Genomic DNA, 14,531 nt, shown 5'->3' on the forward strand with positions numbered 1-14,531 from the left:
CAACCCAAAGAAGCACGGCTGACGAAGTGCAAAATAGGGAATTCAATTACTGGGATATTATTTTAGGCCAAATACACACTTTTTTAAAAAAAAAAAATTATATTAAATATTATTATTGGAAGGATGGCAGTCCTTACTAACCAAAGAGGGGAAAACAAAACACTTGAACAACCTTATTTAAAGTCGTGTCTTGTTTCAGTTTTGACGGGAATGAAAACAAGACAGTGAAGGATAGACAGCGTTTGTTCAGTGGATATTCATGTTGTTGATTGTTCAGACGAAACATTTGTACAAAAACATATTTCCTAAAAAAGAAAAACATACATAACCTATATATATATATATATATATATATATATATATATATATATATATATATATATATATATATATATATATACATACACACACACACATACATACACACACGCAGATCAGCCACAACATTAAAACCACCTGTCTAATATATTGTGTAGGTCCCCTCGTGCCGCCAAAACAGTGCCGCTATTCTACTCACCACAATTGTACAGAGTGGTTATCCGAGTTACCATAGACTTTGTCAGTTCAAACCAGTTTGACCATTCTCACTTGAACTCTCACACAAATAAGCTGTTTCCGTCTGCAGAACTGCCGCTCACTGGATGTTTTTGGCACCATTTGGAGTAAATTCTAGAGACTGTTGGGTGTGTGTGTGTAAATCCCAGAAATACTCAAAACAGCCGGTCTGGCACCAACAATCATCCATGAAATTATATAACCAGCCAATCATGTGGCAGCAGTTCAGTGCATAAAATTATTCAGATACAGGTCAGGAGCTTCAGTTAATGTTCACATCAACCATCAAAATGTGGAAAGAAATGTGATCTCAGTGATTTGGACCATGGCATGATTGTTTGATTTGATTACAAATGCATTCAATTAATTCACAGAGAAGCTTAGGGCTCTAAACAACCTCTTTTGTGGTTTGCGGAGGGCTCAAAAAACAAGACTCGGGTAATGTTGCATTCATGGGATTTATTGGTGAACACATGAAATGTCCCAGATCACAAGAAAAGGGGTAAATTTACCATTAGACAATTCCACCCTCTAGCATACTCTCACACACCCACACAAGCTCGCTCACATACACACCAACTAGTCTTACCTGTGATTCCCGATTTCCTTAAGGTACCAACAGAGCACTAAACATTACAAGACTTGCACATTTGAACCTTTTCCACTAAAATGTTTGCATTGAAAATGCTGAACAAGTGCTGGTCGCACCTTCCTTTCTACGCTTCGAGCATTATGAGTGAGTTGTATCAAAAAAGACACATTTTATCTAAGTTACAATGCAATAAATGCTGCGCATATCATCAGTGATTATAGGAACAATGTGTTAAGCAGCCGTTTAGGAGCTCTTCAAGGTTTTGAGGTGTCTTGAATAAGATTAAATAAGCCCTAACAAACTAAAAATGTAAACAACGTTTTACAATTTTTAATACATCTACAACAGCTGGATGTTATGAACAGAATAAGTGGTTAAAGTTAATTCCAGGTTTACTTTGTTCCAAGAGAGCTCCCAAACCACTGACATAAAATGACCAACTGACCACACACTCATAACACATACATACATTTCATTCTTATTTGCTCATTGAAAAGGGAAAAAAAAAAAAGCCTGATGTTTCTAAAGGACGTGCACCCAGCATAACAGTGCCAAATATCTATATAACACACTGATAAAAAGCAAAAATGGGAGCTGATCTGTAAGTCCAGTTTTGAAGCGTGAGGATTCAAGGGGTCATTTTATACTAGATCTACTGAGTGCAGATTTTGTGGAAAAGAGCACAAAGGGTAGACCTCTCCTTGAGACTCCAACCGATTCACTTCAACATGAAGCACACATCCAACAAGAGGAGAGGAAAGAAGAGAGGAAAGAGGAGAGAATCACTCCACGGCTTTGAGAGTGAAGGAGAGACGAGGTCGGGACTTGCCCTTCCCCAAAATGATCTTCTGCTCCTCTTTCTGTTGTTTCTGCCTCTCCTGCTCAAGTTTCAGTCGTTCCTCGTGGATCTTCCTTTGTTCTTCCACTATACGTAGCTGATCCTCAGCCTGAAACAAAAAGGCATGCTGTAAAACACATTTTGTAACAAATATCTTAAGTCAAAATGTAATAAATATTCCTGCATTTTGTATTAATTTATAACATTATTAAGAGTTGGTGTTATTTGTGTGGGAAAAATGTATAGTTAATGCATTATGTAAAACCTGTTAAAATGACACTAATTAAAACTTGCTCTAAAGCAGCGATTTGTATATGTTCTTGTCCCAGGGCCCAAATAAGACCTTTTATTTACCTTGGATCCACGCTAACTAAACTGTGCATTATGCTCCATTTGCTGTATCCATTAATTTATTAATTTTTCTAAGACTAAAACAGTTGATATAGACAATTCTTTAAGAAAAAATAAAAATACTAATCTTATACTGAATTCAACTGAAATTCAACATTTGAAGATGCATTTGAACATGCTCACTCTGAAATGGTTTATATAAAGAAAAAAAGTCCAAGTTAAAATTGATAATTACATCTGGTTAGAACTGAAACAAAATATCTCATATTACTGAAGCTCCGAGCTTCCTCGTCCCTCCCTAACTGTGCGTTCAGACCAGAGGCGTCGAGAGCGTCAAATCGACCGGTAGTCATTCATTTTCAATGACAGCCAGCGTCTCTCGGCAGCGAGGCGAGTCTTGGGCGGTGTGGGCGTCAGAGGAAAGTTCAAGTGCAGTCAACATTATGGTAATGAGCTGTGACGCGGTTCGGTGGCAACCTATTGGAGTATAGAAGTGCTCCGCTCTAGCGAAGTCTAGAGAACACAACCGTGTAAACTTTGGTTCCCACCAAACATTCGTTCCGAAGATAAAATGGAGGAGAAACTGATTATTGCCTTGGCAGGTTTTCCCAGTAATATTTGATCGGTCACCGTTTGCTTACAGGGATATAAATAAAATAAAAAAACGATGAGTGGACAAAGGTGTCTGAAATTGTTGGTGTGCCATGTGAGTTGATGAAGTGGATATTATGGTTTATATAATATATAATAAAATATTTCATGAAGATACACGCTACTTGTGATATATCATCAAAAAGATACCGGCCGACATGTCTGGATGTTTTGTGGCCCCTTTAAATATAGTTCACAAAACCAGCACTCTCAACAAACATTGCCGCCTATTTCAACTACGTCAGAGCGAATTTTCGATAGCGTTGTTGGCAGGGCAGCCAGAGCGAATTTTTATGCTCTCGCCGCCTCTGGACTGAACGCACAGTAACCCCTTCATACATTTACCATAGCAACCCATAGTTTCTCCCTAATTTAGTAATTTGGTAATTTAGTATTATTCAGGAAAATACTTCTTGCAGTTTCAAGGTGATACCATATGAAAATCAAAGTAACAATAATTGCAGTAACTGGACGTTTTGGCAGACACTATGGTTACCATGGAAAATGGTACATACTTTTGGAAATAATAGTTTCAAAAGAATAGATAATATATAAAAAGGTCACATTGAGATGTGGATGGCATTGCAAAGCACCCATACTGAATGCTCAGATGTGCCTTGTTTACTAAATTATTTATGACCAAATAGAAAATTTACATGAAACAATTCAGGGAGAGCGCTCTCTTTTCCGCTGGCTCTCTGGCAAGCACTACAGCTTTCACAATGACCAAGTACACGGATAACCACGGGTCAAAGATATTTTATGCCCATGGAGTGCTACTTTCATGGTAATAGAACTGCTACATCATTCAAAAGATTTTGTTATGTAAATGTTAAAATGTAACAACAAAATCCCACAGAAGTGTTGTCAAGAATAAGGGAGTAAATTTGTGCATACTCAAAATAAATAAAGAATTGTTCCTCAAGAGCTTTCAATTATCAGTGCACTTGATCGTCAATGTTCACCCACTAGCTTGTATAAATAAGGGTTCATGTTGGGTTTCTCACCTCGTCCAATGAATGTACATTACTTTTAGTCAATTGTGCGTATTGTGTGATAATTTTAAAGAGATTGCTTTTGGATTTAGAAGTGACATTTAAATGACCAGATATTTTCAGGTTCTCATGAAACTGTCATATATAACGAAAAGATGCTTTTAGTGTGGACATACCAAACATCCCTCCACCACCTCTTCAAAGAGAGCATGTTTTAAAAGCTTCAACATGAAATTTTGTTTTCTCCAGTCTACATGTTTAAACCAAAAATGCCCTAAATTGTTATTTGTTTCACTTTAGGTTTTTTTGGTGGTATAAAATACATGCTTGTCTTGTTATATCATGTTTCATAAAATATATATTTTTTACATGTGTATATATGTAAAATACGAACCAGCTTAGCCTGTGCATCTGCAATTTTTCGGTTGTTTTCTTCCAAAATTCTCTCCAGGTCCTCTCGTTTGGATTTTTCTTTCTCCTAAAGAGGTGACACGATGACATGTTATGGCGGGCAATCAAATTCTCCAAAACAAGTTCACATATATCCAGTTTAACACTCAAACGTGTCTACACTCGCACAAACAAGAACCAGCTAGCAACATTCACACAATCTTTCTCATTCGCATTCAAGTGCTCTCCACATTTTCGATCTGCAGCATCAAATGTAAAAAGTCTAATGCTCACCAATACGTACACAATGACGACCAAAAACCCCACCCACGGATGTATTCAGTCACACCTTAAAACCCGCTACATTTTATCCAGACATCCATCTACATACATACAGAATATGTATATAAAGCCAACACATCAAAAACTAATGAATAATCTCATTCGTTTGCAGATGAAAAACAAAAACAAAAATCAGCCTGTTCTCTCTTTTTTTAAATTTATAAGCATCCATAGGCAAGACGTTTCAAAAGAAAATGAGAGAGAAAAAGAAAGATAAACTTAAAGGAGAGATTGAATAGTAGAAGCTCACCAATGTTTGTATACCTACGCTTTCTCCATTGACTGTGTACTGTACCTACACAACTGCTGATTAAAGGGGTGAGTATTTACTGCCTGGTCCCGTGTGTCCCGTCCTGGACAGCGCAGCACCTCCCCTTTAAAATCACTTGAGCAGCTAGCACGAGCTAGTGCTCTTAAACAGCAACACCACATGCAGTATAGCACAATCCAGGAAAATGAATTATGTTGATCATAACCATAAATATTACTGTGTGGGGACATCAGGCTATTAATGTTAAACGTTGTTAAAGACTGCAAAAACACTGAAAAGATGGGATCATTCATTAGATTACTGCGTTTGTTTGAAAAGTGTTATGTACTGGGGTCTAAGCTCAATGGCAAAGTATGGTGAGTGTATGTGTGTACCCGTAAGCCAGCACTCCTGAGGAAAAGGAAATTGTGAGGACACAAATGTACATTTACAACAATGCACTTTTAAGGACATCAAAGCGTAGGATAATGGTGTAAGAAATCTGCATTAAAATCAGTAATGAATAAATATAAAGCACAAATGACAGAAAAGGTTTGGGTGGAATGGTGGAATGGTTTATGAGGCAAAGAAGAGAAAAACATCCTATTAGCAAATGCTAAATCTACAAACAACACAGATTCATTTAACACTTCTGTAACGGAGCATATTGGAATAGGCTATAGATGATGGGCACAAATCTAAAATGAGCAGGAGGAGGGCACATATCTGACCCCATTAGTGCTGAGCTGCTGGATATTGTGTGTGTGTGCTTGAGGAATGGAATTAGATTCTTGTTCATAACACATCGAGTCTGTACAATTAGTGCATGCCAACCATCGTATAATATGGTGTCAGGTATGGGTGAAATTAAGCTGTGGCTTCCACAAATGAACTAGTTAAAGCCAAAAATGGTCAGATGTGCTTGCAAAACCTAAAACAGCATTAAGTCTCGACCTTTCGAAGCATATCAGACAATGGTGGATGTTTAAATTGAAAGCTCTGGAACAAAAACAGTCCTAGTCTGAATGCAGAGTGACCTTTTTAAGAAAATATTTTCATAAGAAAAACAGATTCCTACCCTAGTGAAAGTAAAACAATAAAAGACATAAATAAAGAGAGGAGGGCAGTGATGAATAAAAAGAGAGGAGAGAGAAGATGGGATACAAAAATCTTGGTCCCTCACAGCCATGGCAAAACATTCACTTTGAAACCCCTGAGAGAGCACTAGAGGTGCGAGTGTCCGCTGGGAAATGTCCCATTGACCCCGATTCAATGAAATCGCATTAATAAAACATAACAGAAAAAGTGCAAAGCTTGTCTGTCTACAGAATAAAGCTCTTCCAGACTCCACCGGTCACAGACCCCACAGACCCCATAACTAAACATCCACTTGAATAATGTCCTTTGATCATCCCAACAGTTCTCTAAACATCACATTATAAAGTTTAAACTAATTGCATTCCCAACCCAAATAATTTAGCACGTTTATTTCCATCTTCCTCATCTACCCTGCATCTCTTGTTCTCTCTTGGGGTGGAACGAGTGTTAGGTTGTGCCAAGGCAGCAGGTGTGTGTGGTTAGCGGCTGAGCTCCGCTGTGTTCCGAACGACCGAGCGTTACCTCTCTGGCTTTCTGGGCGTTCAGTTCAGCCTGCCTCTGCCTCTCTAGCTCCTGCAAAAGCTGCGCCTCCATGATGCGCTTGGCCTCCTCCACCCGACGCAGTACCTCCCGCTCAATCTCATCGCGCCGTTTCTCAAGCTCCTCCTCCACGCGTCGAGCCACCAGCTCCTCTACGCGCCGTGCCGTCTCCTCCTCAATCAGACGCTCTTCGATCTCCACCTGACGGCTGTGGGGAGGAGGACGATACAAGAAAGAAAAGCTCAATCGTTGCAGTTTCATCATCAGAGATCAGACACTTATGCATAATGATAAACATAAGAGTGAAGGCTGATGGGAAACTAGTAAACTTAAGAGTAACATTAATCGAGCTTACATGACAAATGCTGCAGCCTAAAAGTCATAACATCAACTGAAAGACTCATTGAATCAAAAAATGTAAAACTAAATTGTACAATTAAACAGCAATGTAGTTGATGTTAAAGTTGCTGCGGTGTTCAGTCAGTCGAGATCTGTATTGTCAGTGCTCTCTTGTTTGGTACACAATAACGATGTTTCCATCAAAGGATTATTTGCGAAAAAAAATCTAGCACATAAACTATATGTTGACACTTCAAATTTTGCGAAAAACTTGTTTGGAAACACTTTTTGTTGATAAAATTGGCATTAATGCAAAAATATAGTGTAACATGACATTGCCCCAATCGTTAGCCTGTGTTAATCATGACAACAAGGTACACATCATTGAAAGCCATTTCATTTTACGTGATTTTGGATTGATCTTAACGGTATATAGATCCGATGCTGCAAACATGACACTTCCAGGAGTGCCAACACAAATATTAAAATTAATTAATAAATAAATTAATGGCCACTGTTTAATTTAATCATGATAGACATCCATTTATTTATTAATGTTTATTTTGCACACCATTCAATAAACATACACTCACCTAAAGGATTATTAGGAACACTATACTAATACTGTGTTTGACCCCCTTTCGCCTTCAGAACTGCCTTAATTCTACATGGCATTGATTCAACAAGGTGCTGAAAGCATTCTTTAGAAATGTTGGCCCATATTGATAGGATAGCATCTTGCAGTTGATGGAGATTTGTGGGATGCACATCCAGGGCACGAAGCTCCCGTTCCACCACATCCCAAAGATGCTCTATTGGGTTGAGATCTGGTGACTGTGGGGGCCATTTTAGTACAGTGAACTCATTGTCATGTTCAAGAAACCAATTTGAAATGATTCGAGCTTTGTGACATGGTGCATTATCCTGCTGGAAGTAGCCATCAGAGGATGGGTACATGGTGGCCATAAAGGGATGGACATGGTCAGAAACAATGCTCAGGTAGGCCGTGGCATTTAAACGATGCCCAATTGGCACTAAGGGGCCTAAAGTGTGCCAAGAAAACATCCCCCACACCATTACACCACCACCACCAGCCTGCACAGTGGTAACAAGGCATGATGGATCCATGTTCTCATTCTGTTTATGCCAAATTCTGACTCGACCATCTGAATGTCTCAACAGAAATCGAGACTCATCAGACCAGGCAACATTTTTCCAGTCTTCAACTGTCCAATTTTGGTGAGCTCTTGCAAATTGTAGCCTCTTTTTCCTATTTGTAGCGGAGATGAGTGGTACCGGTGGGGTCTTCTGCTGTTGTAGCCCATCCGCCTCAAGGTTGTGCATGTTGTGGCTTCACAAATGCTTTGCTGCATACCTCGGTTGTAACGAGTGGTTATTTCAGGCAAAGTTGCTCTTCTATCAGCTTGAATCAGTCGGCCCATTCTCCTCTGACCTCTAGCATCAACAAGGCATTTTCAGCCCACAGGACTGCCGCATACTGAATGTTTTTCCCTTTTCACACCATTCTTTGTAAACACTAGAAATGGTTGTGCGTGAAAATCCCAGTAACTGAGCAGATTGTGAAATACTCAGACCGGCCCGTCTGGCACCAACAACCATGCCACGCTCAAAATTGCTTAAATCACCTTTCTTTCCCATTCTGACATTCAGTTTGGAGTTCAGGAGATTGTCTTGACCAGGACCACACCCCTAAATGCATTGAAGCAACTGCCATGTGATTGGTTGATTAGATAATTGCATTAATGAGAAATTGAACAGGTGTTCCTAATAATCCTTTAGGTGAGTGTATTTCTAATTATTGAGTTTTAAATTTAAAATAAATACACAATTTTGCAACACTATATTGCCCAATTCTATTAAATTATTGTTTAATTTTACTTTTGAAAAAATCCTGGCAAAATTCCCTGTATTAAATAATATATATTTTAGACCTAGATTCAGAAAATTAGCTTTTGAACATTTTAAATCGTTTAAATATTTTAAATCTAACCCTCTTTACCTCGGATCGCATTTACTGAGCTTCTTCAGAAAATGTCAATTGCATTGTGACACTAAAATTTATTTGAGATAAATCAAGCTCGGTTGGTCGTTTAAAGTTGCTGGAGAAATATGCGGGACATAATGAGTTGTGATGGCGATGCTTTAGATTAGATGATTGTCTTTAGATTCAAAACAGCCTATTGAATATCAGGAATGTATCATATGTAAACTCTGATATTACGCCGCATATATATTTTTCTTTAATAGTTGTGCACACAGCATATACACATGGTCCTTATACTAAGACTGAATGTTTCCCCCACTACATGATGCAGGTTTCCAGCTTATACAGGGCCATGATGATTCACTTTCGGATCGGAATCGGTGGCAACCAGCGATCGGTGCAACATCAGGACCAATATTACAGTCCTATCAGAAGAGCAACTGCTCCCTTTTGATTGCAATTCCTCCTCTTCTGATCGCATTTATTAGTGAAAGTAAAATGACAGTAAGCTGACTAATTTCAATGAATTGTCTCAACAATCCCCCCATTTTACCAAAACTTGAGGAAAAAAATTAGGTACACCTTGGAGGCGAATTACCGATAAACATTTTTGTATGGTTTTGTAACGGCTTATGGGGAGATTTCTGTTGCAATGAACCAAAACTTATGCGACAAAGTGTTTTTTTAGGCATGACATCATGCACACAAGTTTTATCGATAAAAGGTCATTAGAATGGAAACAGACAGAACATTTTTTTTATGCATTTTCACTTTGTCGTTAACAAAATGGCACGAAAGGTTGATGGAATCTAGGCTACTGATATGTTATTAGCGGGATAGCTAGCTAGTTAGCAGCTACCTAGCCTCATTACTGGTTTACATGACAGCAGGGCTAGATAGCCGCTAGAAAGCCATTTTATCACACTAATATCATGTTAACCAGCATACAGTTTAGGCGACTTCTTGTGGCTATACTTTTGAAACAGTGAGTTTAATGTTTAAATACATTTTTATGGTAATCAACATTATGTCCAGGGATGGGCATTTTGTAGTTTAGTACTCTAATAATTTAATAATCAGTTACTCTTAAATTAAGATATACGTTGAAAAATATTCTTAGATATTGTTTGGATGTATGACTATAGATAGCTAGCTAAACCGATGCTAAAAATGCTTTACCGTTGACAGTAACTGATCCAAGTTTAACTCACATTAAACTAGTTATCTTGTTAAACCGTACTTATCCTTAGGATCGTCTGAAATAACAGTTTAGCTTTCTTGTTTTTGTGTTTTTCCTCTTCACATTAATGTTATAGCGTCTGCCGACCCTGGCATGAGGAGACCAGAAGGCTCAGAAGAGTCTTGAAGTCCGTAAAAAAAGTCAACAAACTGAAAAAGGTAAAGTGTAATGTTTGTAATCTTGTTAAAACAGATTTCATAAAATTGGTCGAAGTAAAGATATCGGTATCAGTATCTAAATGTTTTGAACAATACCAAGCCCTACATAACACTGCAACCATCTCATTGCAGGGCCCATTTTTGAGTTTGAAAACACCCTCAATGTGGTTTTAATGTGCTTCAGGTGAAGATGACCATCTGATCAGGACTGAGGCTGCAGCACTTCTCTTCCTGTTCTTTCATTGGTATCCACAAACCTCTTTAACATTATACCAGTTGTCTCCAAACATAAAAGAGATGTCAACAATCTGTGACAGCTAAGCCATATCGGTTAACATGGACAGCAGATCTCAGTGATGACCTGATCAGTGTGTTGAAAGTTCATAGAATAGACATGTAGCATGAAACGTATCAGTTTTTTGAACCACTAGCTCAGTTCTTTCACATTCCTATCAATATTGAATAGCATAGAGTTGCATCCTGACACATGTAACCGAACTGATGACGTAGTCCAAGCACGTGACAGTTTATAAAGGCAAGTGAGCGAGATATGGGCATTATATCATTCTATAGAATACAGTGGTACATCTGGCAATTTGCAAATGACTTAAAACAAAATAAGACAGACATGTAGATAGCTAGATCTCACATCTTCCTCTGTTTCTCCATTTCTACTCTCCTTTCCTCCTCTTCTCTCTTCTGTTTCTCTTCGAGGATTCTCTTGCTCATTGTCCGGCCGAACGCGTCGGTCCGATCGGGTGGTGAGCCGCCTCTTTCTCTTTTGCTGCCGGATCTGGAGTGGGATCGTCTGCTCCTCTTCTTGCTGGATTTGGATCTTGAGCTGCTCCGTCTACGACTATGTTTGGAGTGTTTGGACCGAGACGTGCTGCGGCTCCGCGAGCGACCCATCTTCTGCAGTTTTAAACCGACTGACACCAGACGAGAGATGTTAATCAATACAGCACTATCTGTAAATGCGTCATACAGTATTAGCTGACGATTAACTGTGTTATTGTTTAATATAAACGCGCTTAATCACAGTTTTGCTTGTGGCTTTCTGCTCAAGTGAATCTACGAAATAAAACAATATGGCGGCGACTGCCTCCTGACTTATTTCTCCCATAATCCAACGCGTTCGACTCTTTCCGGCTATTTTCGGGCTGACGATACTGTCGAGTAAGAATTTAAAACAAATCCCTGAAGTATACTAATGATGGGTTATTCAGGTATACCGAATTTCTCTCCGAATATAATATATAAGTTACTCATAAATAATTTTCTACAGTTATAGGAGCTATTCCATCTGGTGTTTGTATGCTTTTTAAAAATGATAAGCTCTTACTTTTTTAAATAAGAAAAATGATAAACTTTTTTGCTCCTGAACCAGGCTGCATACCATTTCAAAATTGTACCCCCTTCCCTCCCAAACTTTTTTATTTTTTATTGCTGAGAACATTCAACAAAAAAACTAACAAATAAAATAAACGTACAGTACATAATATCAACAGCAACAATAACAATGATTAAAAAAAAACAACAATAAAAAATAAAACAAAATTGTAAAATAAAAAATAATATATATATAGAGAGAGAGAGAGAGAGAGAGAGAGAGAGAGAGAGAGAGAGAGAGAGCCATTATATCACATAAAAAAAAGATCACATGACTTCACTTCGTCTCATGGACTCACATGTACGTCACTGCGGAAGTTGCGCGGATGTCCACTAATGGCGGAAGACTCTGGAAATGTGTACCACATGCTGTCCTTTTCTTTCATGAATTTAATTAACCATTTAACCTTAAATGAATTATTCAAAGATAAGCACAAAGTATGTGTTTGATATGATGGGTGGCATAAATCTTTTGTTGAGATGTGATTATAAAATTGGCAAACTACCTGTGAAATTAGCTAAATTTCACAAACAAGCTTTATTAGCTTGGATGTTGGTGTTTAAGCACAATTTTCCCCCGAATAAATATATTATTTGGAATAATAGAAGTATTCAATATAAAAATAGATCTCTCTTCTATATAAGTTGGTATGAAAATAATATTGCGTTAGTTAGACCACTTTTAAAGTCAAATAAACATATTAGAAATATTATAATATGCGAAACAGCTACTCATAAAAGTTAATTGTGGAACAATGTATTTAGAAATATAAACTGGACGAAAGCTTGGAATATTTGTGAAAAATATTGTTTAAATAATAAAGTAAAAGGAGGTTACATTCAAAGTTGTACATGGTATATATCTAGCTAAAGGTGTATTAGAGAGATTTTATTTGGATATTGATTATTCCTGTGATTTTTGCTTAACAGAAAAATAATCCATCTTTTTTATAATTGTGTTAATACTCTTAAGATGTTTTGGGTGGATATGGAAAATTTGATCAAAAGGAAAAACAAAATTATATTTAAGATAAACGTATATATTATTTCAATTAAAATAATAATAATAATACTTTTATCCACATTTAAAGTTCCACGTAAGAAGAAATGGTCAGGGTCCAAGCCAAATTTCATTCATTTTCTCCAAGAGATCAAGAACTACAGTACCTGTTTGGAGAATATTGTACTTTTTTGATTAAGGAATTCATGTTCTGTTCACTCTGATATACTTCTGTACATTTCTGTACACTGTTGTATATTATGTTCTGTTAATAATAATAATAATATTAAAAAAAAAAACTACTGGTGGAAGACTTTGTATATTTGGTGCTTCTCGCTTATATTTGTATGTACTGCTGTTATTAAGTTTGTACATCTGTATTTGTCATTTATGTATGTTTTTCCTTGGCAATAAATTATTTTTATTTTTTTAAACTACTGGCGGAAGACATGTAATGGGAGCATGTTGAAGGCTGAATCAATTTGTGGAATTATTTAGTGATTTTTGCACCTGAGAAAACAATGTTTTTGGAGATTGATTTCAGAGGCTTATGTACAGTGGATATAAAAAGTCTACACACCCCTGTTAAAATGCCAGGTTCTTGTGATGTAAAAGAATGAGACCAAGATAAATCATGTCAGAACTTTTTCCACCTTTAATGTGACCTAATACGTGAACAATTCAATTGAAAAACAAACTGAAATCTTTGAGGGGGAAAAATAAAAAACTCCCAATAACCTGGTTGCATAAGTGTGCACACCCTTAAACTAATACTTTGTTGAAGCACCTTTTGATATTATTACAGCACTCAGTCTTTTTGAGTAGGAGTCTATTAGCATGGCACATCTTGACGTGGCAATATTTGCCCACTCTTCTTTGCAAAAGCGCTCCAAATCTGTCAGATTGCGAGGATATCTCCTGTGCACAGCCCTCTTCAGACCACCCCACAGATGTTCAATTGGATTCAGGTCTGGGCTCTGGCTGGGCCATTCCAAAACGTTAATCTTCTTCTGGTGAAGCCATGCTTTTGTGGATTTGGTTGTGTGCTTTGGGTCGTTGTCGTGCTGAAAGGTGAACTTCCTCTTCAGCTTTCTAATGGACGCCTGAATGTTTTGTGCCAAAATTGCCTGGTATTTGGAACTGTTCATAATTCCCTCCACCCTGACTAAGGCCCCAGTTCCAGCTGAAGAAAAGCAGCCCCAAAGCATGATGCTGCCACCACCGTGCTTCACTGTGGGTATGGTGTTCTTTGGGTGATGTGCAGTGTTGTTTTTGTGCCAAACATACCTTTTGGAATTATGGCCAAAAACTTCAATCTTGGTTTCATCGGACCATAACACATTTTCCCACGTGCTTTTGGGAGACTTGATGTTTGTTTTTGCAAACTTCAGCCGGGCTTGGATGTTTTTCTTTGTAAGAAAAGGCTTCCGTCTTGCCACCCTACCCCATAGCCCATTCATATGAAGAATACGGGAGAATGTTGTCACATGTAGCACACAGCCAGTACTTGCCAGAAATTCCTGCAGTTTCATTAATGTTGCTGTAGGCCTCTTGGAAGCCTCCCTGACCTGTTTTCTTCTTGTCTTTTCATAAATTTTGGAGAGACGTCCAGTTCTTGGTAATGTCTCTGTTGTGCCATATTTTCTCCACTTTATGATGACTGTCTTCACTGTCAGATTAGAACATCATGGAGTAGCTGGTGGCGTAGTGGGCTAAAGCACAGGGCTGTTAATCAGAAGGTTGCTGGTTTGATCCCCACAGCCACCACCATTGTGTCCTTGAGTAAGACACTTAACTC

At 37.9% G+C, this 14,531-nt stretch overlaps 1 protein-coding gene across 1 annotated transcript; it reads right to left on the reverse strand.

Moving 5' to 3' along the window:
* Positions 1-1,004: 1,004 nt before the first annotated feature.
* Positions 1,005-11,458, reverse strand: LOC127654676 (arginine and glutamate-rich protein 1-A-like). Its single transcript, XM_052141951.1, has 4 exons — positions 10,994-11,458; positions 6,585-6,810; positions 4,377-4,460; positions 1,005-2,094 (listed from the first exon to the last, which is right to left on the reverse strand). The coding sequence occupies exons 1-4, from the start codon at positions 11,251-11,253 to the stop codon at positions 1,930-1,932; spliced, it is 735 nt and encodes a 244-aa protein (XP_051997911.1). The 5' UTR covers positions 11,254-11,458; the 3' UTR covers positions 1,005-1,929.
* Between the last annotated feature and the right edge of the window lie 3,073 nt (positions 11,459-14,531).

Source organism: Xyrauchen texanus, chromosome 14 (assembly GCF_025860055.1).
Source record: "Xyrauchen texanus isolate HMW12.3.18 chromosome 14, RBS_HiC_50CHRs, whole genome shotgun sequence".
Lineage (NCBI taxonomy): Eukaryota > Metazoa > Chordata > Actinopteri > Cypriniformes > Catostomidae > Xyrauchen > Xyrauchen texanus.

What these genes read in the sequence shown, in the direction of transcription:
- LOC127654676 (XM_052141951.1), bottom strand. Translation starts at nt 11,253, where the DNA reads ATGGGTCGCTCGCGGAGCCGCAGCACGTCTCGGTCCAAACACTCCAAA. An exon ending in ATGGAGAAACAGAGGAAGAT is followed by an intron (nt 6,811 to 10,993) that starts GTGAGATCTAGC and finishes TCCTCCCCACAG; the next exon opens with CCGTCAGGTGGAGATCGAAG. An exon ending in ACGCCCAGAAAGCCAGAGAG is followed by an intron (nt 4,461 to 6,584) that starts GTAACGCTCGGT and finishes TCACCTCTTTAG; the next exon opens with GAGAAAGAAAAATCCAAACG.